Consider the following 27,138-nt stretch of genomic DNA (forward strand, 5'->3'; position numbering starts at 1 on the left):
CATTGTTTTTTAATCAGTGTACAAAGACTTGTCTTCAGGCCAGTTTCCAAATGGCCGCTACCCTACAAAAAGGTACACAGCCATATATCTAAAGCCTTTTGTATTTTTCAAAAACTCACAATGACAAGATCTAGAGCGAAAACATTGCGTGGCTGAGGTTGAGTGGAGCAGAGTGTGGAAGCTGGCCAGAGGTGCATAGTATCAGCAGGTGTGTGTATATGAGAAAGGGTGCCTTTGAGGGAAAGAGAGACACATACAAATAGAGTGAGGGAGGGGTGGGCAGCACTCAATCACCAGGAACCCATCCAGCAGGGCAGCAGATGAGGGAGCAACTGTCTGTCTAAGCTGCCAGCAATGAGGAGAATTAGGCATATGCCAACCCCACCCTTTGCACGCAGGCAGGCACACACACACCCATTATCCCACCATTCTACCCACATCCCGAGCATCGCCTCCCTGGCACCGGGGCACAGGTGGCAACATATGTCTGCCGTCTACCCTGCAGCCAACTGAGAGGGAGGGACTCTTCATGCCTCTGTGTGTCGTATGTGCACATATATGTCTTTACACAAAGTCAAAAAAGTCCTTGCTAAAGCTTTTAGATATCTGTGAGTTGCTGTTTGTGCGTGTGTGTGCACCATTGGATTGTGTACTTGAGATTTAAGATAGCAGTGTGTCCCTGAGACAGAGCTCGAGGATCATCAGCTTGCTTGCCTTGTCGCTGAATCAACAAAATGAATTTAGCCTCCCAGGCTTCTCGACTTTTACTTTTCGCTTCAACGCCAGCACTCGAAAAACGGCCTGCGGCTGGCTCTGCGGCCCCTGTACAAATCCATGATATCAGGCATTTTAACTAAACCTATGTTTCCTATTGCAAATAACGAGGCTGTGATTAGCATGCTAATGGGGTGGGTGCAATGCTAAGCTTCAAACTGGTATCAGCAGTCCAAACTGACAAGCCCATGACAAAAAAAAGGGCGATTTTTGTATGAGGGAGAAACATTGTTGCTCTAAACAGATGACTTATGTTGGTGTAACATGAATCCACTCAATTTCCATTTGTCACACAAGACTCGTGCTGCAGGTTAACAATACAAATGTATAGACACTTATCTAATAATGGCTTGTAGCGGTTGAATCCAAATCAAAAAGGTTCTTAAAATGTCCCTGCCTCATAAAGAAGCTGTAGCCTTCTGTATGCTCCCTGCTCTTTGTTCATATCATTTCCCCACCCTTTCCTCTATACAACATTTAGCAAGCTGGCATGGCAGAATGGAGTGCAGCTTATGTGTTTGTGATTATATAGGCAGTTGAGTTGCTCAAACAGCTATGTTTATGCCAAGAAAAAAATGATTTGCCTACAAGTATCTTTAACATAACCTGCCGTGAGTGAATGCATGAATGCCAACATCTGTGCATGTTCTTGTACATTTTAATATAATGTCAGTGTCAAAAGGGCTTATCAGATGTAGGTTATAGCTTGCACCAGGAACAACCTCTTGTCCTCTTATTGCTCATTTAAGGCTTCAAAGCAGCCGCTAACATCTAACAATGAGGCAGTATGAGCGTCCTGGACCCCAGTCACAACCACATTAGTCCTGGAGGCTATTATACTACAAGCTCCACTCTTTACTAGCACACATTTTAACGACATGAACACAAACACTCGTTAGCACATTAATTCCCATCCATATTCATGCTGAATTCATATTCAAACTGTGGCTGTGTTCTGTTAATCTCACAGAGAAGAGGCAGCAGACCCCTGAGGGTTAGCGCTTAGCTAAGCTAATCAAATCAACTAGGAACACTGGCGCATCTTTAGCCCATTATATAAACATTTATAAACATATATATACACTAAACACACACACCAACACACATGTATTTGTTAGCACATTAAATATTTTCTCATAAGATTAGCTCAGTAGCGTGTAGCGCAATGAGCTAAATGTAGAGCCTCTTTGACACAATTCTATTTTTAAAAAGGGTAACCACCTAAATTTGCAGGAAAGTGTATATGCTTGAACATGAGTCTGTAGGCTAAGAGAGCATTTGGAGTAATCTTTAATAGCAACTGCTTTGTAATTAGGCTGCCATATTCCATAGCAGCTATATTTTGAGGAAGAGGAAATTGGCTTAAACACTGCAGCTCATTCAGGAGTCACTGTGTTCCTAATCTCTAAAGACCTAACTTGGGACCTAAGTTGGGTCATGTCCCATTTATATTAAGTGTAATTGAGGATTGCATGTAGTGTTTTTGTCTGTTTGTGATGAAATGTAACATACCCATCAAAATACATCCCTTTTTATTGAATTACAAATTATTTTTGGATTCACTGCCCCAACTTTGAGTACAGTCTTTGTTAGGCCCTATAATGATAAGAGAACTTAAAAACATGTATTTTCCTCCACCCTTTGGTAGGCCCTGTTCAACAATGCTGTTTTATTCAGAGTGCAACATGTTCAACAGTAGTATTGTGTACCACAGTGATCCGCTGGGTTTTTAAAGTCCTCTTCAGTGATGTTCAGTAGAAAGGATTTCTTCCGATGGGAGCACTACAGCACAGACTCAATTATGAGTGTGACATCTGTCCTGACTGACAGCTCGCTACACTGTGTGACTGCGACTGTGTTGGTGTTACTGTCTGTGAATGTATGGTGGGTCCGAGTGGTAGTAATGTTATTTAGCAGAGAGCCCTGCCTGCTAAAGTAGATGAGATGTGCAAGGAAATGGCAAGCCAGACAAAGGGATAAAATCTCTTTCCATTTGGAGTCCTGTCTGGTCTGCAGCTTACATGCACGCGCACACATACACAAAAGGCAGAAGGGAATGCAATAGTAAATGAAACAGAGAGGTGATGGTAAGGCCAGGGGTGGGGGGGGGGGGGGGCAGAGAAAGCTGGAAGTGTCACTGCAAGGAGAAACGAGGGAGATAAAATGCTCCAGTCACACACAGGCCTCTGCTCGCAATCAATACTGAAAGACATAGAGAAACAGCCTCTCTTGTCTATTCATCTACACTCTCACCTTTATTTTCCTTTAGTACATCTGATTTTATCTTTCCTTGTCAACACGAGGCTTCACCCATATGTTTGCTTGCTCTAAAGTATTCTATCGCTTTACCACCCATCCTTCCTCAACTGTCTGTATTCAATCACCGGTTGCGTCTACCATGCTATGCTACAAACGTGTGCTTCAATCACCCTCATGCCTTTCTCCTTTGATGAATCTCAAAGAGCAGCTGTATTGACAAACCCATATACCTGAATGACCAACGCCAGCTGGGGGCCGAGGAGGGGGACCAGACCGAATCGACTCGGCAGCTTTGGATTGATGGAGCGAGCAGAATTCAGATGATGAGAGGGAACAGAGAAGAGGGATAAGGGGGGCGGGGTCCCGATGTCACCCAATTGTACAAGATGGAATGCAAGATGACATCCCCACATTCGGTCCATCTCATTAAGTGAAGTACAGGAGTGCAACTTGGCAGCGGAGGGTCCCTTGTGAGAAGAAAGGCAGGGGAGGGGCACAAATCAGACACACACGGCACACGGCACACACACACTCACACACACACACAATGCTGAGCTCAGCAGCAGCATGATTCAGCTACTCCTACTCTGTATGTATGTTTAGCAGTGCACAGGCTCAGCTAGGCTAAGAAAAATCCACACGCCTGTTCTTTTACCCCTTCACAAACACTCATACAGAAAAAATCAAATACATTTTGACCTTGGGGTAGGCATTGCTTCACAGATGTTCAGCATGCAGTAGGGCCACAGTTAATGGTGAAAGGATTCCTTTCACTAAAAATGGGAGAAAATGAAATGTAGGCCATAAACATAATGAAAATGCAGTGTGACTGGAGAAATGTGGTATTTTGCAACGGTTTGTGATTCACCGAAACAGTTTCCCTCTTCCTTAATTGAAATGCCTAGGTCTCATCTCTAGCCTCTTCCTACTGTCTCTTTCTTTCTCTGTCTCTTCAATTTGTCCTGGCTAATTGCATTTAGAACTTGTATGGCAGTTTGTAACTGCATTAACCTTAGGAGTCACATCAGGCAGAGACTATTTAAAACACACCCCTATAGCACCAGTTGTATTGTGGGTAATGCCTCGGGGAGGTGTAACCAATCACATTGGAGTCGAGAGGAAGAGCTCATCATTTATTGGTCACACATTCTATTCAGCATCGCCCCACTACCCATTTCCAATACGGCCACTTCTGTCCCCATTCCTCTCTTTTTCAATTTCCTCATCTCAGCCTATTCGTGCCATCCATCTCACTTTCTTTTCTTCAAAACCACTCACTTCCAAACTTAATTTTTTTCTCGTGTCACACATCTGAAGATGAACGGTGGCAGTGAATAATAGAAAGATGCAAGAATGCTTCAGTTTGAAAATCCACCAAGGCTTTGGTTCTCCAGCTCTATTACTGTATTACTACAGCACTGGGAATAGATGACTACTGCCAAGTGCGGAGGCTAGAAAACTGTAACGCTGCCAGCCTGGTGACTCCTATGGTGCTTTCTAGGACAGTGAGGGTATATGGGAGCTTCATAAGTAAGAGCACTGTGATACTTGTCTCAGTGAGGGCTTGTTGTTCTGCTAGCTGTTGGACTCGCTCACACACAGGCTGGTGCGTAGGATAAGGACAACCATGATGGCCATGTCAGGCTGTTGTCCTTTTCTTCTGCAATCTGATGTGTAGGAGGAAGTCAAACACACACACACACACACACCCTTAAATGCAACAGACTGAGCTAGTCAATCTCAAAGATCTGAGTATGGAGGTGTGCACAGAGGAACTACAAGTGACTGTTGACTTCAAAGCACCCAAGTTAAATACATAGTGCAATACTTACCAACACTCAACGGAGCACAAACAACAACACTCCAGTTAAAAGACATACAATTTAAGCGTAAGAAAAATAATGGATTTCAGAAAACTAAAACGGTTTCAATCAAACCATGTTCTTTCACCAAGTGGGACTTAGTGGACATACCGTGGTGCCACTGCAACTGGTATTGCTATTATCAGAGTAGTTTTCCGACTGTTTCCTGGAGCCAGAGTTTACTGTAGCTCATTCCTAGCTGCCTCAGAACTGTCATTCAAAAACACGTCAGATACAGGCAAATTGCCACACTGAGGCATTTGAGAGGCATATTCCTTCATCACGATGAACACTTCTAGTTTGGTTTACTTCTCTTGTCAATCTACAGTAGTAAAGACGTGTAAACCTGGAATCGTATCTTTAAACATGTTCGTTTATATTTGTGTGAACTGAGGCTGTTCTCTAAAGATCAAACATGTAATGACAGAGTGGGGCTACAGAGACAAGGGGATTTTAGGAGTAGCCACGTGATGAATTAAAGGCCAATATTCATTGTTCTGTTAACTCCACCAACACCCGAGGCAATTATCTTTCTCTTTCGCTGCTAAGCGCTTTGTTCACCATCTATTGTCTAATGTGTGCTGTTTGGTGCTAGCAGGTAGCGTGCTGTGGGATTTCAAAGTGTTCAAATTGCGTTTAGCTGCTGGAAATACAGTTGATTAGAGTGGTGATATGAACCCAAACTGTCCAGCGGTGTGCTAAAAAAACATGAACTGAAATATGAGATTAATCTCTTTAGAGCTGAGGGTAAATGCAGAATTGGGTGATCATTCCCTGTGGCTTTTGTCAAAACAAGATTAACATTACACGCAGATAATTTCCCAATCGAAAGATATTAGTTATAGATGCTTTAAGTATGTAGGCCAATATTTCATTAACAGGCATACTTAATAGCCAGTGAGCCACTCTGCCTTCCAACCATTCAAAATATTGGAGGAAAAGAACAATGCAAATGTGAAATTGAACCTTTTCTGTATGAGAAAATAATTAGTTGTATGCATCTCTGTGTCACTCTCTGATTTAGTGGACATAATCCAGTATATGTGCCCAGATGGACAATTATTCTTCCCACATGTGTAATATTAGTGCAATGCCTAAGGCAGTATTGACACTTGCAGCGCTACATTTTTCATTTGATTAATCTAAGTTTAGTATCACAGAGGGTAAAAAAAGACACGCACACTTGCCGTCTTCTCATTCTCTTAACAAAGCGTCTATACAAAGCAGGGATCGTCTCTCCAGGCAATCGCCCATACGCACAGCAGCAGTGTCTGATTCTATTTGACGGACAAGACAACACATGAAAACACAGCGTCATAGTATCAGGGAGAACAGTTTCCAGGTGCAGAAACTGTTCGCCTCCTCAGGTAGCAGCTTAAGTTCTACCATCAAACCCTCCCCTGCTCTTTGTACAGATAGGTGACAAAGGATGAAACCCATCCCTTTGAGTAAGCCTTAATGCAGCACTCAGGACACAGATTACTGCGTGGCCTTCTATCCCTACAATTAACCCAAGCACCAATTCTCAGAAGCACACACTCGGTCCTTCTATCTCATATCCTTCCTTCCTGCCCATAGTTTCCCCGACAATACTCCCCTGCTTGTGGTTGTCCTTTGATATCACCCTTGAAACACATATTCTCAAAAGGTAGCATCAGCAAAGTTTCGTAGAAAATATATAAATATATACATAAGAGCAGAAGACAATAAGAGAAAGAGACCAGGGCTGATACTGTATATGGAGGCAAACAGATGACAGAATAAAAGACATTAGAACAAGGAGGAGAAAGGGATATGAGGGGGAGGGGAGATAGGGCAAGGTATTGTTTGCCAATGAGGGCCGAAGGGGCGTGCAGCTGCTGGGGGATCACAGAGGGGCTCAAGAGCAGAGCAGAGGAAAGAGGGCCCCTGACCTCTGGAACTGGGTTAAGAGGTTAGAGACACAGAAAGGCTCATATAACGGCCCCTCAATACCTCCGCTCGCACACAGCCCTCTCACATGCATTTCTATAAATACAGAGTGCTATCAGCAGTGCTGTTTGACAGTGGCCTGCGCCTGAGCCCTGCCCCACATTCAGATCATACTGCTCATCCTAGAAAATAACACTTAGTCAATGAAAAGCTGAGCCTATTGATCTGTTGAGCGCACAGTAGAGAAAAAAGCATAACAATATTGGTGTTTGTCAATTCACAGTGACACTCACAAAGTGGCTTCAATTCACTATAGGACACAAATAACTTGAAATGTTTAGTCAAAATAAGTGTTTGACCCTGAGAGGGAGGTCAGCCGTGTCAGGGATAAAGGCATGAAGTTATGAAGGGAATGGAATTTCGTATAACAGCTGAGGTTCAGTACTGCAGGCCTGTTGGGAAGATCTGAACATGGACATGAGCCACAGCGATGAGGAAGGAGTAGACGGAAACGAATGCTTCTGTTTGAAACAGTCACACCACACCAACACAGCGGGTGCGTTATTGAAACAGCTCTGGGCAAGGAAAGAATTCAGTAGGTGTGGGAAGGAGTGTGTATGTGTGTGTGGGGGAGTGATGGAGATTGAGAGAGATAGAGGAGAGAGCTTGGTTTTCCCCGGACAGGTGGGACTTTGTGTGAAACTGGAGAGCAACACTTCCTCTCATCACACTCGTTTATATCACAGCTATTCTTTTGGCATGGGTCCTGCGTGGTTATTGATTTATGTTTTGTGACTGTCACAGATCTGATAGTTATGCAACTTATGCCTTAGTTTTACTTGGACTTACACAACAATAACACATTCAAGTTCACAGCACATCAGACCATCAGGCATGAAATGAGTCAACTGAAACTACATCCTTGACTTTTTTTGTCAAAATCGGTTTTATAATTTCATTGACATTATGTGTATATGGTATATTCCTACAAGCTAACTAGTATTCCAATGCGATGACAAATTGTGTAAAATAATAATAATACATTGTATTTGAATGCGCCTTTCACAAAGACACACGATGTAAGCACATTTAAGTAGGGCAAGTATAGAAGAGACATTCAAAGTAGACACAAATGATTGGGACATAACATTCAAATGAAACTTAAGAGAATGGTAAGCACTACTGTGAGTAGGCTACATTTAACAGGTGAGCTTTGAGGTGAGATTTTAATTTAGTGATGGTGTCGGACTGTCTGATGTGTAGTAGGGGGACTTCCAGAGTCTGGGAGTATTGCAACTGAAAGCCCTAGCACCAATGAATGGGTAGTCTACTATGTGCACTAAATACCTTATGGGTACTCAAAAGCAGCAGGATACTTGCAAGATTCACAGAGAGTGTTAAGGGTCAACAGGAGCTTACAGGTCAACCTTTCCACGAAACCTTTTCAGGTCTATTTTTCCTTGAAAATAATGTAAAGACCACTTGCAAAAATAATTACATTTTCTGATAAAAGGTGGGTCATAGTACCATTAGCGCTAACACTTTGTTCAAACACTTTCTCTGTTTTTGAAAGGTCCAAGTGGCAACCTCCAGTCCTGAAGATTAAGCCAACATGGAAGTGATAAAAAATGCAGTTCTTCCAATGGCTCCAAATGTAAGTCAATCCCCCATGTTTACATTCCTTTCTTAACGGCAGAAAAGGTTGTCAAGAAGTTAGTTTCCCTGTTCGTGAGTAATGTATGGGGGGTGATATTTAGGCTTACAATTGGTGTGTTGAAGAGTTTGGTGGCTTTGAGCTTTTAGAGGTCAACACCTGCTAGCTGTCAGCTCTGCTACGTCACTGGATTACGCCTCAGCTGACTCAACACTCCACTTATTTGCCAATTTTTGGAATAGTGTGTGTGTGTGTTTTTGTGTGTGCTTAGGGACTCACCAGTGAGGTTGGTGCGTGCGCTGTAGGATCCCAGGTACTGCCCATCTGTGTTAGGTGTGTAACACTCAAACAGACCCTGGTCGTTGGCCTGCACTTTGGTGATGTGGAGCATAGCTGAGTCACTGCTCAGTCTCTCCACAGTGATCTCTTTACTGTTGACCCTCTGGGCATACACGGCGTAGGCATAGTTTGGCTGAGCCGTGCTTACGATGCGGATCTCCCTGTCTGCTACTGATGGCAGGTACATGGACCACTCAAAGTCCTGCTCCATTCCCTCTTTGTAGCCCGTCACGTTGCACAAGATGGTCACGTGAGAGCCCTCAGTCCGTACCAGCGGTCCACTTTGCACCGTTACAACTCTCTGAGCCACGGCAACACCAGCTGCAGATGGAGGTGAGGCGAGAGGAGGGAAAAAAGGAGAGAGAGAACAAGGGTTACAAAACTGCAGTTTAAATATTTAGCATTTGCCGACTTTATGCACCTTACATGTCCCAGGAAACACAGAAACAGCGTGACAGGTGCAGCTGAGCATTCTGGAGAGCACTCACTGAGGTGGAGGTGTGCACAGATACACAATCACATGAATGCACACATTTTTTGAACACAAGTAGCCACTTTAAATATTCACAGCAGCTCTTAAAACAGCTGTCATCCAATCACGCTCAATGCTATTACACACACTCACACGTTAACCCTTCACCTCAAGGACAACACTGCTGCTACATTACACTCGAGGTGAGAGGCGGCCATCTGGGAGCGAGAAGAGAGGCCAGTGTGAGCGGCAGAAACGCAAGTCAGCACGACATGTTGAGTGTGTCTAGCTTCACCAAGTACAGGCATTTTTTGAAGTAGATAGTCATTACGGTTTTGTCTGATGCATGGATAATTATGAATAATAACACTGTGACCGATATAGGTATCCGTGTAAATGTCTTAACAAAAATGCCAACAGTGAATTATATAATTTCCATTACATTCATTGGACTATCCAGCAGCGAGCACAATTCTATAAAAGATCGTAATTAAAAATGTCATCAATTCAATCTAGACATAAGTGTCCACATTTTTTTTTTTAAACCAAGAATGATCGCCAACTGCAGTTCAATTATATAAATGAATGCTGTTTTGTCAGATGTCAAAACTGCTACCCAAAAAAAAATGACACGCTTATTATTAAAATACCTCACCGTCCAAATACCCTCATTTGCTCCCTGGAAGCATTTGTTACTCTTAGGATTATGAGGATGGGGATTTATGAGGATCTCTTTTTAACAACAGGGATTTATTTGTATTATTTGCATTTCGCCAATAAAAACGAAGAGCATAAGAATCTAAAAAGGATAACATTCAACATTTTGTTTTTGCAGATTTTATGTTTAAGAGGAATACAAATTAAATATTCGGTTGTCCTCACATGTTCTCATCTACAAAGCATTAAGTTATTGGAGTGAAACATGAGACATGTAGTGAGGGTTGTATGAAACTAAGAGCTAACTTAAAAGGCAAACCCCTGGTGATGATTACTCTGCTTTGTAGCCTATATTTAGGTTGACAGCATATGTGAATCTTGCTTCTACCCCTTGCATTAACACACAGCAAACACCCACACACACCATTCTCCATTCAGAGAACAACTACAAACATCTCTCTCATTGGGGCCAGAGACAACAGAGCACTTACACATACACACCCCCCCCCCCCCCCCAAAACCAGACAGAGCGACAAGCGCGGTGTTTCCTGTCTGCAGAGGCAACTGGGGATTGCAGCTGTGTTTCTGTGTGTGTGCATGAGTTTTTGTGTGTGTGTGTGTGTGTTTGAGAGAAAGTCTGTATAATTCTGTGTCTGAGGGCAAAATAGTTGGCATTAATAATTCACCGGAACAGCTTTTTAACTTCAACAGCCTCTCTCCTTTAATAAGTTACATTCTCTTACACAAACCCCCCCCTGTATTCACTTGCTTCACTATGCGTCCACATAAGCCTATATGTGTGAGTCTATTCATAATCAGACATAACTGAGTGTCTGTGGATCATGCCTTTTATTTCCTTCCTGTATTTAAAGTCCTTGGTGTATATCTTGCTTTTTTTTTTAGACACATACCGCTCTTACGCCGATAAAATTCACAGTACCATCCCAAAGTGAAACTCATTAAAGTAATCATTCTCTATGGCTTGATTTCTCCTAATAGACCCCCACAGGATTAGCCAGGATAAAAAATTGTAAATTTCAAAAATGCTGCAATGTCAACATTTAGATACAACGTTGTTTTTAAGAGAAAATGTAAAAAGGCTTCATTTGAGTTACAGCAGAGATATTGTCATAATGTTTTAGTGTAAACTGCAACGGAAATGTGCCTATAAAAAAATAATAGGAACACTAAACGAAGTTTGAAATGATAAACAAAGATAAGAAAGATCTGAATTAATATTTAATAATTATGTACTCGTTAATTCCATTTCCTAGTTTCATTAAATTATACAAAACATATCCTGATGCCTTTTACACAACTATTTTAGACATTTTTATTGTGTTAATCAATTTGTTTTTTTTACCTGCAAAACCTATGGTCTAAGGGATTTATAAGTCAGTTAACATAGGAAATCCTTCTACAGTGGGCAAGGAACAAAATTCTCTGGACTTAAAAACTGAAATTGACAGAAAGTCTGTGGCAAAGTGTGCTGACGGAATCTGTATTCTGACTCAGACTTTCTTCACTGTGATGTCAGTGTGCTAATCTGGCGGCGCCCGGTCTACCCACATCCAGCTCGGAGCTGTACCGCTGCATCACTGCTTCTCAGGTTGCAGCTACTCATATGGAACTGCTGGAAAAAATATTACTCATACAATCTCAAAAATACCATACTCATACTGTGGTGCATTAAAAGCTTTCCTCCCCATGTCTGTGTGCTGTCATCCTCCTGAAACAAGCTGCCTCCTCGCTTCTGATTACTCTCACTGCCTTCCTGCATGTTTCACCGATCATCAATCCTCTCTGTATATTCCTGTCTCTTCTCTTTGCCTCACAGTTCTCTGCATCTTTTCAGGCAGGATTTAAGCAGCTCTGTGAAACTTCAAAGTGCCCATCGCTCTGCAGGCTGTTTAGAAAGGCTGACAATGACATACCAAACCCTGCAGACCTTCAACTGATCGCTCTATTCCACCAACCCTTCCAAACTAATCCTGTGCCCGCAACTTCCCCCACTTCTTCACCTCTGGCTGCGCTGCCTCAATCGTAGAGTGCCCATATTTGTTCAACAAGGCCTCGGATTTTCTATTATTAACCCTCATCTCCATCTCTGCATACCACGGATGTCTTTCTAGCCCACTCCTCCTCACGCCCCCCCCCCCCCCCCCACTCTGGCTTACCTCTTACGTGTCTCATCTCTCATCTCATGCTGCCAGTCCCTTCCCACACAGCTCATTGACTGGACACAGGAGACGTCCAATGTCACATAATGGTGAATGACTACGGAAAAACTCTATAACTGACCTTGCTGTTTGTCTGCTGGAGCATCCGGAGCTATGGGAGTAGATGACTCCAAACACACACAAGCATACAGACACACACGCTCATACAGACACACACACAAAAAGCTGGAAAGAGGATTATGCTAAGTGGAAGGGGGGTTAAATGCTAATCCAATCATTTGTGGCCAGTGTCTTTTATTCTCAGTGGAAACAGCAGGAAGGCCACTAGTCTTCAGGACTACTACTCACAACATCACTCTCCTGTGAGACATTATAATTACACACCAAGAAAGGTGTGTAATAAAACCACTTCTGGGTTTAAGTATAGGAAGACCTTCACAGCAGTGTGGAAATGTGTTAATGTGAATAGTGAGGCTGTCAATCATCTCTTCTCACTTTGCTCTGATTTCTAATTACACACACATACTGTACATGTCCAGGCAAGAACAGAAGACACCAAGGATTTCCTACCAGCGAAGAGCACCTTCATAAGGTTTTAAGTCCTCAAATATCAGTACTACCAAAAGGAAGTCTTTGCGTTCCGATACTGGTAAAAACAGGATAAGAAGAAAATGTGATCCTTTTAGATTACTCCTGCTGGTTTGTGTCTGCAGCTCGTTCACAAACACAATCGCACTGAATGAAAGAAAAGCATTACCTAGACGTATTTTACATGCATATTAACTTGTCATTAAAAGAGAATAAAAGCATTGATTTATGTCTGGCAAATTATTTTGTAGAATCAACATTTACAGAAGTGGCCAATTACTGATCTCATCTCCTCATAAATCATGACACTGCTCTGCCTTGTGCTAAAAGACCCGTCTCCTTCAAAAAGCTATAAAGAATTGTTTTGCAATCATCTTCTCACTGCAAGTGCTTTGGTGTGCATAAAACACAACTGTCACTACTTAAGTGAAAATAGTTTTGATTATTTCGCATTAATGTATGTGATTTATTCTGGGTTGTTCTCACTGGTTTGAACCGGGCACACGTTTGGAAAAAGGCAAAGCCATGCATCTTCCAATCAAGATTTTGGTTGGTGTGATGTTGCTGTATGGCAGGTCAACCATTTGGAAACCACATTTTTAGGGGCTTAAAAATAAAACCTAATGTTTAAAAGCAAGTCCTCTCCCTCAAACTTTTATACAACAACTTTTTGGGGGAAAGTTTAAGAGCGGGTCAGCTGAAGCAACTCCAGCAAGTGAAATATGAATTAATTATGAACATGCTTGCTAGACATAAAAAAAAATGGACTCAGTCAATGTCCTATCTCCCCAAGGGAAGTTCAGGCCCATCCCACAGATATGACATCTTGTGAAGATTTCTATTCTGCGAGGTGGTGATGAGCAAAGGAAAGGATTGCATGGTGAGAAGAGAGGAAAGAGAGGAACAAGAAGGAAGCTAAAGAGAAAACGACAGCTGGCGCCAGGGGGCTACACTACTAAAATGCACAGAACTAAGTGAATATACAAGCCACTGACTTGTATGATGTACATACGTGTTTGACTGAAAAAACTAAATGCTGGAGGAAGATGAAATACAAAAGAGTATTTCCCTCTCCTCACATCTAGGCCCTGGTTAACCATTCTCCAAAATCACTCAGCATTTTTCTCCCTCTAGGCCCCCAAAAGCATTTGACCCTGTTAACATCATTACCAGAGAGAGCACGAGTATGAGGGAGACGGAGAGATTCCAAGATGAGGGAAAACTGGAGGGAGAAAGATGAAAGAGGAAACTTATTCTTGTAAGGAAACGTTAAAATGTGTAGGCGATATGGACCGGGTGCAATAGGAATGTTGCCTGAAATCGTGCAAAATATAAACCTGTATTGTGCTATATTATATTGGACCTTGCTAGATTATAATTGCCTTTTCTTTCATTTCTTCTCATTTTCTTCATTTAAAATGTAACATAAGAGAATGTGTGCTGATGCTGTGAATAAACACACTTTATCCTTGAGCAATAAACTGAATATTTGGCAACTCACTCATTGTACATCCAGTGTTTCCCATACATTGATTTATTTGTGGCGGGCCACCAAAAAATTATTATCATTATTTTTTTTTTGGTGGTCTAATGCAGGGGTTCCCAACCTTTATTGTGCCAAGGACCGGTAGATACATTAAAAAAAAATCGCGGACCGGTTGTCAATTTTAACTGATTTTAATATTTACTCACCACCAGCAGGTAGCAACAGAGGCTAATTGTATGTAACAGCCTGAACAAATACTAGAACAATATGCATCCAAAACATATTAACAAAGTTTAAAAAAGAACCGGTGTTGTTTTTTGGTTTTTCGGAAAACCAAAAAACCGACGTTATTCAGTTTTTAAACCAAAACGGGAAAACAGATAAATCAACGTTTTGGTTTTGTTTGTATGATTTACGGATAATCCAGTGAATGCTGGGAAAATGTCGTTCATTCCGGTGCACTCCCGACAGCATTTAGCATCGAGATTAAGATTAAACTAATTTATTTTGGGAACAGCCGCATATATGCCGGTGTCGGACAGACACAAACACACCGAACACACAGAGCTGAGCTGAGCAGAGCACATACACACACACATCATGCGCCTTGGTGACTGACTGGACATCTCCTTCATAAAACTAATAAAAGGGGGAGTAATCGGGCAGTTCGATGTGTGTAGATGTGTGTGTGGTTAACACGTAGCAGCCTGCAGTCACTCTTAAACTGTTCTGATTAAGTTAAACACAGCGAAGGCGGTGCGTAAAAAGGCACAGCTCTTTACCGAGTATAGGCCTACGTCCCGCTGCCTCCTGATGCTGCAGCCATTTCATGAAGGAGGGTTTCCTTCTATAAAACAGCTGCGGGCAGCAGATCGTGAGAGTCCCGGACATTAATTCATAGATCAAGGCATACTGGTTTACTCTCCTGTTTTGCCAATCCAGTGCTTAAACAAATAGCTCTACACCCCTGGCCGACATGTCCTTAAAATGAAGTCCGAGTTTGAAATATATCTCAAATAATGTATGCACCACCATTTCCCCACATAAACATAACAGTCTGCAATCAAACGGTTGTCTCCTGTGCGCTCCTCTTCCTACTTGGCGCACCGGTAACATGCTCGTGCGCACAAGAGGCTGAGACCTTAGGCTGAGCCGCCGAATCCCTCGGAACATCATAAAAGCCATTTTCAACGGTTTTCTGGTGAAAGATTAACTAGCTACTGGATGAAATAATATGACTGGTGGCATAGGTGCGAAAATTAAACACTTTTTGAAAAAAATATTATGATAAAATATTTTTATATATTTATAATTCTGCAAATATTACGATAAACTCACAGCTATTTCGCGGCCCGGCAGTAACACCTCCGCGGCCCGGTACCGGTCCGCGGACCGGGGGTTGGGAACCCCTGGTCTAATGGATAGTGAGGTGGGCTGATGATCGGAAGGTTGCGAGTTCAAATCCTGCCTGGAACACCACTACTAGTGTGCCCTTGAGTAAGGCACTTAGCCCTCGGTTACTCCAGGGAGAATGTCCCTGTAATTGGTCATTGTATGTCGCTTTGGAATAAGGCGTCTGCTAAATGCCTAAATTGTAAATTGTAAATTATATTTTTGGGAGAATAAACCCCACAGATCCTCAACTCCGGTGTGTCTCACTCATTAACAACGCAACACAGAGCAACAAGAACGTTGTCTACAGTAGCCATGTATTATCTTATTTGAGGGGGGGTGGATGCGTGGACCACCTGAATAGGTTAAGGGGCCTTTGGCTTTTCTTGCCGGGGGGGGGTGCGGTGCGGTGCCCCCACAAATAGAATCAAATTCTGTGGGAAACACTGACATCTTAATGTAAACCATGTAATGGAGTGATGAGAATTCCTACTCTTTCTTCCCACCATTTTTCTTTATTCTTGGATCTTTGATAAATGGGCTCCGGCCAAAATTTACAATTCAGGTCTCATTCTCTTTCCCCTCCTTTCCCTTCCCGCGGTGATAATCATCGTCTGCGTCAGAATGTAGAAATCAGTGTAGCAGGAGCTGTCATTAACAAACTCTGACCCTTTAGCCGGCTTCAAACACTTCAACAACTTCCATATTCACTGTCGAGTTATTAAGTGAGCTGTTTTAAAGACAAAAGATTGAGAGTGCATTTTTCTTTTTTTTCGGTGCTGAAGAAAATGCTAAATGATTTCACTGTTCAAGGCAGGGGAAAATGTGTTAGCTGCTGGAAGCCTGTCAGCGGGGAAACAGGTGTGATGCTCTGTGTTTGAGAGTCTGACATGGAGCAACACAGCGAGAACGGGAGAGTGTTCTAACTTCCATTAGAGAGCCAGACAGACAGGCCGGCAGCCAGGCCGAGCTAACAGCTGAGAAACATTTACAACAACTGCCCATTACATCCGCACAGCTCTAAGAACAAGAGGGAGCAGGAGCGTTCAGAGAGTGGGAAGATGAAGTCGATATACTGTCACTATTTTATATTTTTATAGCTCAAGTACAGAGAGCCAGGTGATGTTACGGGTATATGCAGGGCTTACCAGATAAGAACCGTTACATGGAGGGAAAAATCGCTACGGGAGTTTTTATAAGCCAGCAGTATGAGAGAGGACTACCCATCATACATTTCATAGCTTTAGAAAGCAGCCAGAGGGCAAAGAGAGAATAAAAAACAGAACTACTTATGTATGGTACAGGAATGTACTACACATTTATGCTCTCTCAGAGACAGCCTCTCAGCTGGATTGCAAAGAGTTTACATGCAAATGCTTTACGTTGCATAGTTCTGTTCTCTCCCTCTTTTTCGGAACTGGGACAGAGGTATTTTTACATAGTTCGCTAGTTTTGGGAAATCCACTTATTCTCTTTCTTGTCGAGAAGAGAAGACTTATCCCACTGTGTGTGTGTGTGTGTGTGTGTGTGTGTGTGTGTGTGTGTGTGTGTGTGTGTGTGTGTGTGTGTATTTTTCTTGGCTTTGAGCAGTAACTTTCTGATGTCTCTGCTGTGCTGTTTGCCTGGCAACCTTACAGTGACAAATGAGATGGGGAAAACATGAGAAATGGATGTTTTTTGCTTTCAGTCCTGTGCTATTTAATACGTCTATCAACTTGTCATTTTGGTGATTCATATCAATGTCTACAGCTCTTAACAGGGATTCCTGCTCTTTCACACCTGGGTCATGCTGTCCTTTGCTCGACTATGCTAACTAGTCTTAATTTATTGGCCCCCTGGGCTACAACAGTCATGACCCCACCTGCGCTTTTGCTCATAACAGCTGGTGAAACCAGGATAAAAGCAATAGGGGGTTTTAATGCTAAACCTTACATCTGTTTTAATGTGTTAACGTACACCGCAGGTGTCTGTGGCCACCACATTTGAAATGTAAGTAAGAGGGATGATGCTTGCCTAGCAGAAATGGGATTTTTCATTGTGGGCTGATTCATATTTTCTCCTATCCGTTTTCTATGCCAGTAGTGCATGTCGATAGTGTCAACAACAAGGAGCAGATAATGATCCATTCTTTCTGTTGAACAGCTGCCTCTTCATCCTCCCTCCTACACCCTCAGCTGCTTCGCCTTCCTGTTTGACCACGCAGGAAAACAGCTCTCAAGTTTTATTGTTTAATCTCTGATGATTTCAAACACATAATCAGAATGCAGTGATTCTTCCTAACCTTTTAAATAACATTTTCAAGCAATTTCAATTAAATAACTCATCAGTGACGCGCAACTACATACTTCATCCATTAACTATACTGTTTATTAAAATGCTATATCTCTGTCCCACAACGTGTAGGTGAGGGAACATTGACATGATTACCTTTAAACGTTATTAGAGAATGATTACATGACTCTGTTACTAAGCTTTGCATCAGTGCAGCAAGAGTCAACAGCAGAGGCAACAGCCTGAGCGGAGAATAACTAAGTCACCCCTACATAGTCACATATGGCAAAGCGACAGCGACATATGAATAAAATGAAAGCGTAAAAAGTGTGTTTACTTGAAGACGCTTCTTACCAATGCTATTATTAATAAATAGTTCAAAACACAGAAGCAGCTAGCAAGACTATGATAAACCGCAGCGATTTAGCAAAGTCTCTCTTGCTTTTATTTTGCCTTTATTACATATTGTGTTTGAGATCAACTCATTTTTGCACTTACAGTCATAAGGCTGAGCAATAGCAGGTCGGAAACAGATACAAACACAAATAAACTGTATCAGTTATTCATACTGAAATAAGGCTTGCTATACTATAATTTACAGCATGATGTCTCTCAACCCAGCAGTAACAAAGTGAGCAATCAATCAACAGCTCCTCAAAAAGAAAAAAGGACTACATGTAGGAGGCAATCACACTTTCCATCATCGAATCATCAATGTCAACTGGCTTTTGAATTCTACCAATAGATCCCTGAATATAATGAGTGAATTGAAGGCATTGACAACTTCTCAAACCTGCGTTCCATGCCCCTCACTCACATTTAGAGAATATCATCTCATTAAAAGGAAAAATATATATTATTTATCATTTTTAACTATGTATTTTGCATACTTTATTTTTAAATCTACAATTCAGTGGGTCATTAGAAGCTTGCTAAACATTTCCAGGGTGACAGATGGTTACAATTAGTAGATGTGATGCTTATAAGATGTGGCAGGACCGTCTGTGTGAGACACAGAGAAGTGTTGAGGTTAGTAGTTAGAAGTGCCAATCATTCTTTCATAAAGCGAAACACCATTATCCCACCTACTGTTTCCTTCAGTTTATAACAGTGTGGGAGACAATGGAGTCAAGACAGGGGACAGAGGCAAGTTGTCAATGTGGTTCATTCATATTATCACACACACACACATACACACACACAGACACACACACACACACACACACATCTCTTTGAGTGGCTCAATCTACTTCCTTTGCCAACTCCATTAACTGTATGGACACCTGCTACCCCACTAACCTCATCTGCCCAGCCCATCCCAAACCCGGCCCTCACACACACACACCCACATCCCCCACCCTGTCTGCATGACAAAGCGTGTGTTTCAAATCTCCCGACACAACAAATGAAAGTTCCCTCACATATCCTTTCAACTGTTACAGCACAGTCTGATTGTTTGTGTTAATTGTTATAAAAAGAACGCGGGTGCATAAAAAAACTCAGTTATCTTCGGTCATTATCCATCTTGTGCTTGTGCACAATTAAGCTCGACAGCTGCATCTATTTTATGTCCAGTGGTTACTTTTTGTATGACTGGCAGCTTTCATCAGTTCCCACGTTTGCACATTAAGCTGCAGATTGGAAAGGAAACTAATTAACTATTAATTAGTCTTCTTCAAACAGACTTTTTCTGCCATTGTCACTCATTGTGCCTCTCAGGCAGTAAAAAACATGCGCTTGTAAATTCATGCATTTATGCATAAGCAATCAGGCACAAACACACACATGCATCTCTTTGGTCTTAGGTGTTAAGTAGAAAAGAAGCACATTACTAGAACAAAATGGCAAAGTAAGTGAAGTGCTCTTAATGAGATGTATTATGTACTTTCTTTTTCTTTTCTTTTTTAAGTGGGGGGACATGCATTTAGAAATGAAATCAAATGTATTTATGTGCACTGACACATTTGCACGTGCACACCAAGCTGAGCGCGTGCCACTGAATATGGATCGGCGTTGTGGGAGCGGTCACCATAGTTACACTGACTGGTGTGTTTCTCAGCAGCATAGGATCTCTTCTGGTGGAGGCTAAAGCATGGAGCTGGGGTCTGTGGCTTCACCGCAGGATAGCAGCTCAGAGCGCTGAGGGTGCGTGTGTGTGTGTGTGTGTGTGTGTGTAGGAGTAAAGTGGAATTCTCTCGCCGGCCAGTCATCATCACTCTCTGCACAGAACAGCAGAGGGGGGAGGAGCAGACTAAATCCCATGGGGAATGGGGGTGGGTTTGTCTTTTAACTGGGCAAAGAAGGTGCTCGTAAACAGCCCAAGGTAGATGTGGCTGAGAACAGAGATTCTTCATCCGACACTGTAATGGCGATGAAAATATCTAGTTTGGATCACGCTTTAGGCCGTTTCTAATTAAAGCTCTTTGAAGAGGAGGTGGGATGGGCACAGCATTGTTTAGAAAATAGTGGGGGAGGGAGGTCAGGGGCTATTCACTGGAGGAGGAGGTAGCCGGAGCACTGTTTGAGTGAGAGGCATAGTTACATGCAAATCAGCCCAAGAGAACACAAACGGGTTACAAACTGAATGGCTAAAGGGTTGTTGTTTGGTTGTTATCACAAAACATGAGATACGATCTCAGGCGTGACCAAGTGTGAAGAAACAGCCACTACATCCCAGGTAGTTGTGATGTGGGACAGTCCAGCAGTAAACCAGAAGTGCTGCTGCAGAGTCCAAATCAGACACAAAGCAGACGCTGCCTCTGCTCCAACTTTCCTGATTCATTGTGGCAGGCAGGAAGTCTCCCCCGAGAAGTTTGCAGCACTTTACAGTCACTCATCTGCCCATGTGGATCGGAGAGAGATCTGGGTCACGGGGGAGGATCATCATTAAAAAAACAAGACACCGCATGAGAAGACTAGCGGTGATTATTCAAAACTAACTTCTGAGATTCTGATTTATTGCTCTGCTAGCAATAAAGTCATTACAATCTTAAAGTTTCCTTGATCTCTTATGAAAGCTCCATTGGAGGAAAGGTTACTTTATTTTTTTTAAACTAACTTTTCACATTTACGAGCCCAGAAAAAGGAGGAAACCTGATAACAGCAAGTGGGTTGGAGTAAAACTGCAGTGGTAGTTGGGTGTGAATTTCTGTAGCAGACTGTGAAGTCTGAACGACAAGGCAATTACTTGTCCTGTGAATAGTAGACACTAGTTACAAGTATTTGACTTTACTTTGGGGGCACCTGATGCTACAAAGTCCACAAGTGCAAGCGCATACTCATCATTCAGTTGTATTGATCCATTGCCAATAGGACATGTCAGTCCTTACACTGACCTCTGTGTGGCCTGCGTTTTTTTTATTACACATCCTTTAAAAAAATATTTACTGAAACCTACCACACAGTTGGTGGATGATAGCCACGCTGACAGTCTTGTTTCTGATTCTCTAGCCTTTGTTTTCTGTCAGTTGAGAGAACAATGTTGCGATATGAAAAAACAATAGCACAAAAGGCATCTTGTCATGAGTATACACAAGTACGTGGTTATAGTAGTGCTTATGATGCAAACAAGCTTGCGTGCAACTACAAAATGTAGCAGGCACAGAAAATAACAAGGGGCGCAAACAGCACTGCAATCAGACAGCTGCATAAACCTGTGTTTCCCCTGACAGAGAGAAGTAGGTGCTCTGTTTCAGGATGTAACAACAGACTAAAATAATGAGTGACAAAACTTGGGACAATCGCACGCCAAACTTTTCTGTAGGATATATATAAATAGCACTACATCAGCTATACAAACAGATAGGCAGTGAGTTATGGCACTTTTCCTCACTGTCTAGACTGCACTCGCTGTTATGTCAGCTGAGAGATACAACACATGGAAAGCATTCCTAATGTAGCAACAGCTGAGTGAAGATGCAGAGCAAGAAGACGCATTAGCTCGACCACACAAGCTAAAATCCCTGTCATTTCTGGGTGGGAGCCTCCAGCTGTCATTCCTATTTTGGACAGTGGAGAGGCTGGGGTGTGGCAATGCCAACTTTGAATCCCAGCAAAGTTTAAAATCCCTGTGAGATGACCTCAGCATTCCCATGACCATATAAAGATAATATTTTATCCTGTTCAGCTTTAAGTAGGTAGTTACTTGTATCTATATGCAAACAAGGAAGCTTCCTTTAACATGATAACCAAAGACTAGACAGAAATAAGTGAGGTTCATTTCATTGGCTCTTCCATGTCCCAGTTTTCTTTCGCTGTTGATTATAGACTTCACAATACTAAATGCACACATTTCCATGAGAAACTTGGAAATAGAAAATGGGTCTTTCCAACCACTTTCAAGTGTGTGAATTGTCACAGCACTACATGGACAATCAAATCTATACTTGAGTGGCTATAAGTGCTACCCTTTTTTCTACAGCACAAACGTTTGGAAAGATGAATCCACCATAGTAACGCCTATAAAAGACATGAATTCTTGAGTACCTTCAAGTTGTTTGATTGGGAATTATAGAGGGACAGATGTTTTGAAGTTTGATGGTGTTACTTCAGCTTCTTAAAACTTTCCACTCAATAGCACTGTAATGAGCCAGGATAACAGGCTATTGTTTCAGCGCCTCTTCTGACTTGAAACCACTGATCAAAAATATCTTCAATCATGTAAGATATATAAGATAAGGATGACTGAAAGCACAGGGAGACAGAAATATAATGAAGGAGCATGAGGGAGAAACAAGGTGCTTTCAAAAGTGATTAAAACACTGGTCTTCATCTATTTCTGTATGGAGTCTGTATAACATCAAACTGTGCAGGCTAGCAGTGTATTCTTTTTATTCCAATACATTTATATTATTATTGTGTGGAAACGCAGATTAACTACATATTGATTTTAAAAGTCTGCTGTGATTTTCATCACAATAATAAATAACACAAAAATGAATGCTGGCAGGATACATGTTTAAAGCCTGCCGAAATATTTTCGTACGCTACAAAAATGAATGAAAAGTAATGCATGAAAGAAAAAAGTATTTTTCTTTTACTGTTACAGAGGGGTTTAATTTTAAGCTGAATTATGACATGAAGATGCAACTGTCAGCATGATTCTGTGTATATTGGTTATATATTAGATGTGCTTTGAATAAAAAGGACACACCCCAGTTTTGCCACACTGCATGAATTATTTATAACATCTTTCCTATACTCACAACCAACCATCTGACAAAGGTTTCGCAAATGCATTCATAACGAGTTCAGATATGTCTGAACAGGGTGAAAACAGCACCTGGTTTACTTAGTAGGCAGAGAAAATCGAGATGTATATAAAACATGACAAATACGAAAATAACTGAGGGTGGCAGAATGTGCATCTTGTTAGCCATAAGCTTTAAAATCTTCTGTACAAATCTGCTCTGAGACCAGCTTATAAACCGGACCAGTGGCAGCTCATCTGAACCCAGGCACCTGGAGGCTGCTCTCCTGTCAGCCCAGTAAATGGAAACCACTCAGGCATTTCACAGTTAAACCAGCCATCCTTGCACATATTACATTTCAATTTAGTTATATAAACTGGGACGTCTTGGGTACTTTAGATTGGCACCCCGTTTCAAACTCACTCTTACAAAAACAGTAGCAATCCCCCCAAAAAAGCACCACACAAGCATCTTTTTCACTCTGCGGGGGGTGGGGGTGGCTAATAAACATTCCTTCCTTCAGGCAACTCTTTTATATTCTTTATATCATATACCCCGGTGCCACAAATAAGCATGCACGCGCACCCACTAACACCTGGTTGCAAAGTCAGCAGCAGATATAACCCCAATATAAGATTTGCCTGCCAAAAAACGAAGCACCTCTGGGTTTAACAATGACTGATACAGCTGTCATCCACCCTTATTTTATTCTTCCTTCTGAACAAATGCATGTGCCAGCTGATTCATGAGGCAGAATCTGACAAATGAAAGACCCAAGCACATGTCATTGACACAGCTGCTTGTACGCAAACACTAAGAGTGGGATAAACAATTGATATGGCAATATATTGCTAAAAATGCATATTCATACACTACCACTAATGGTGCATTATTGGATTATGTGTCCTTCCATAAAACACTTTAAATCTGTAAATGCTCTCTAGTCAGATCAGCCTTTTGCCATTTAATGGTTTTGGTGTGTTGAGGGCAAATGGACATTCTGCTGAATGCGTAACATCCATAACAAGGTCCCCGAGCACAACGTGACGTCTTCAGAAGTCTTGTTCTGTCTGAGCAACAGTCCAGCCCCAAGCAAAGTCAGTAAACTACCATGAGAGACTTGATTTGGGAAGCCACAGAGCCAGAACATTTTGTCATCTTGCCTTCCATAACGACTTCATTATCAAAGAAATTGCCAATATATTTTCTGTCAATCCACTAATTTGTCGGCTCTGGAGGATTCCTTTGCAGCATATCCCATAAAGAAGAATTGCCAGCCTAATGCATCACCAATAATGCTGGCAATATGTCATAACAGCATTAGAAAGTATCCTGAGTCCTCTTGTGGTTTGTGCCAGTGATCCACACACTCCACATAAAACCACTCTTTTCTAACACATGAAATGTCCTTCACCACCTCAAACTGCATCCCGTTTAACCACATGACTCATGGTTATTATGTAATATGAAAACCCTCCGTTTTCCAGCCTACACTGAGATTAGGTCTGAATTGTTAGTGTGTGCAGTCTTATCTACTGTACATGGAACAATGCACCTCACGTTTTATTTGGGAAAACACATTTGAAGCCCCCAGTCCCAGTGAGAGTGAATTCTGATGTGGGGAAAGGCGACGTGAGGCAAGACGCAGACTGGTAATCCTCTTGGCCAAGTGGGGGCCTCCAGTGGGCTGACTTCCACTCCCACTCACGCCCCCCTTCTCTGTCCCCCGTCAGCACTGACAGGCCTCCCCATCCAGGAACAGAAAGGCCATCTGGTGTTTGTTTGGGACAGTTCACAGGCAGGATGTACTGTGTTTATGAGTGTGTCAGCAATCATGCCTGTATGAGTGTTTATGTGTGTGTAATAGGCTGTGGGCAACATGCTTGAACTCGCATTTGTCTGTGAAAGCCAATAAATTGCAGGTGAGTTACAAATGTGTGAGAACAGAACACACAGTGGATTTACCCCGAAGGATTACTGTACAACAACTAGTACTGAGTGTCTTCACACCCACTGGATGACTTCATAGCCTGGGGTGTTGGTTATGTGTGACCCAGGAGTGTCTATGATGCGAGTGTATACATAATCAGAATTGGAGGTGTGTGAATACACTTTATGCGTGGATGACTGCTATTTGACTACAGGCAATAGCAGGTTGTCTACAAGAACAGATCATGAACACAGGAGGTCAGACTGTATAGGGTTAATCTGTGTGACTGGAAGTCCAAATATCACATTAACCTAGTTCAACACACACACACACACACACACACAGCTGTTCACAGGCATCTGTCATTATTGCAGTGATTATCGATGTAGCCTACTTCCACCTGACTCACGATGATGACTAGTAGGTTAGTTGATCACCCAACTGAATAGAACAGTAGCCTACATTTGTCATACAGGTGTGCCTCTTTTATCTAGCAGAGAGTGGACATTCACAGTAGAGATGAAGACTGAAAGCTTCTTTAGATTACTTACCAAGCAGCGCACAGGCAAAAAGGAGCGCACCGGTTGCCATTGTTTGTTGCCCCGCAGATCCACTTGTAATATTCCCTTCAGATGAGGAAGGGGGTGTCTGGTCGGGTTTGACAGTGTGGTTAACCGCTGGTCCTGAATCGTAAATAAGATCTACGAATCCCGGATGACAAACACGGCTGGGGCTTGTCCTGAGAGTCAAATCCACAGCCAGTTAGTCCGTCGGGTTGCCAGCGTCCGACTCACCTCTCCGGTGTCCTCCTGATTTAAAGGGGAAAAAAACCTGGGGTGAAGCTTCCCCCTCACCTATCTTCCTTTTTATCACTGACGACTTGTGCGTATGGCAGGCGCCTGGGCGACCCAACCCACTCCCGGTTTACTACGCATCCGAGACTGCGGAGGCGATTCACACGCGCAGCCCCCTCGGAAATAAAAGACGAAAGTCCAGCTTGACTTGTGCGTATTTGCACAACCTGACTAGACAAGAGTCTAAAACGTGTACAGGGGATCTGAGAGAGTGCTGCCGGTGTGGAGGCAAGCTGGAATAAGTCCTTGCTATGATTTTCCTCCCCTTCGTTGATGGGAGAGCAAATCTCAGTCCTATCAGGCTCTGGCTTTCTCCACGGCAAATCCCGGAGACTATAATCAATCTCCCACTATCGCTCCGCAGAAAGCCCAATGGGCGGGCGCTCTAGATGAATCAGACAAGGCTTTGTGCTCTGACACAATAAATGAGATTAATCAATGCGCACTCTAACCCCTAACACTGGGTTCTTAATTGTACTACCAATACACCTGAGCCAGTGTGTCCTAATTCAAAGCACGAAAATGCGCAAAAAAATTGCAAGATGTCTTAACAGCCATAAAAAAGCTGCTTTACTCGTGAGTTCCAACACTAATTATAATCTGTCTGACAAATGCTGTGATCTGGTCCCAGACAGAAACAGTCCACTGCGTTTTCTTCTTCCAAGGTTATTTCCCTGCTTCCGGCTTGGCAAATCACTTTTGTTTGCCTGGGCAGTTTGAAAACTTAGCAGCGTGCTGTCTGCCCCCACCCCCTTCCAAAGACCACGCCCCGGCCGTGTGGGACACCGTCCGCTGTGGGAGAGAGGCATAGGGGAGAAGCCACATTTGCATTTCTGAATTTAAATTCTAGGCCAGGTCGTTGGTGGTTTGAATAGGTTAAGCGAAGTGGATTGTAATTTAGCCTCTAAAGATACCAATTTTCTCATCGTTTTATTCTGCAGGGTAAAGTTTAACCAGCGTTTGACTTTAATAATTATGGCACTAAAATGGCACTATTCTCCACATAAAAATTGCATAATGAGTGGGTCTTCCAAATGAAATATAAACACATCCATTTTATAAATCATTTATGGTGTTTACTTTTTTTATGCTGATCACCAATATCACCTTCTCATGCATAATTAACCCAGAAGTGTGTTATGGACAAACAATTTCCATCTCACACACACACACACACACACACACACACACACACACACACACACACACACACACACACACACACACAACTGGCAATCAGCATAATAAGGTGCCACACTGCTGCTTGGTAACTGTAGGGAATATCCGCACAAACTTTCTTTTCACATTCAACACATTATA

At 42.4% G+C, this 27,138-nt stretch overlaps 1 protein-coding gene across 1 annotated transcript in view; it reads right to left on the minus strand.

Annotated features, from left to right (window-relative positions):
* igsf3 (immunoglobulin superfamily, member 3) overlaps nucleotides 1-26,503 on the minus strand; it is a 68,804-nt gene extending 42,301 nt beyond the window's left edge. Inside the window, exons 1-2 of the mRNA XM_034128824.1 lie at nucleotides 25,516-26,503; nucleotides 8,740-9,120 (exon numbers count right to left, since the gene is read on the minus strand). Coding sequence (XP_033984715.1) covers nucleotides 8,740-9,120; nucleotides 25,516-25,555 — 421 coding nt within the window. The 5' untranslated portion in view covers nucleotides 25,556-26,503. The remainder of the gene's footprint in view (nucleotides 1-8,739; nucleotides 9,121-25,515) is intronic.
* Between the last annotated feature and the right edge of the window lie 635 nt (nucleotides 26,504-27,138).

This window comes from Trematomus bernacchii, unplaced genomic scaffold, assembly GCF_902827165.1.
Source record: "Trematomus bernacchii unplaced genomic scaffold, fTreBer1.1, whole genome shotgun sequence".
Lineage (NCBI taxonomy): Eukaryota > Metazoa > Chordata > Actinopteri > Perciformes > Nototheniidae > Trematomus > Trematomus bernacchii.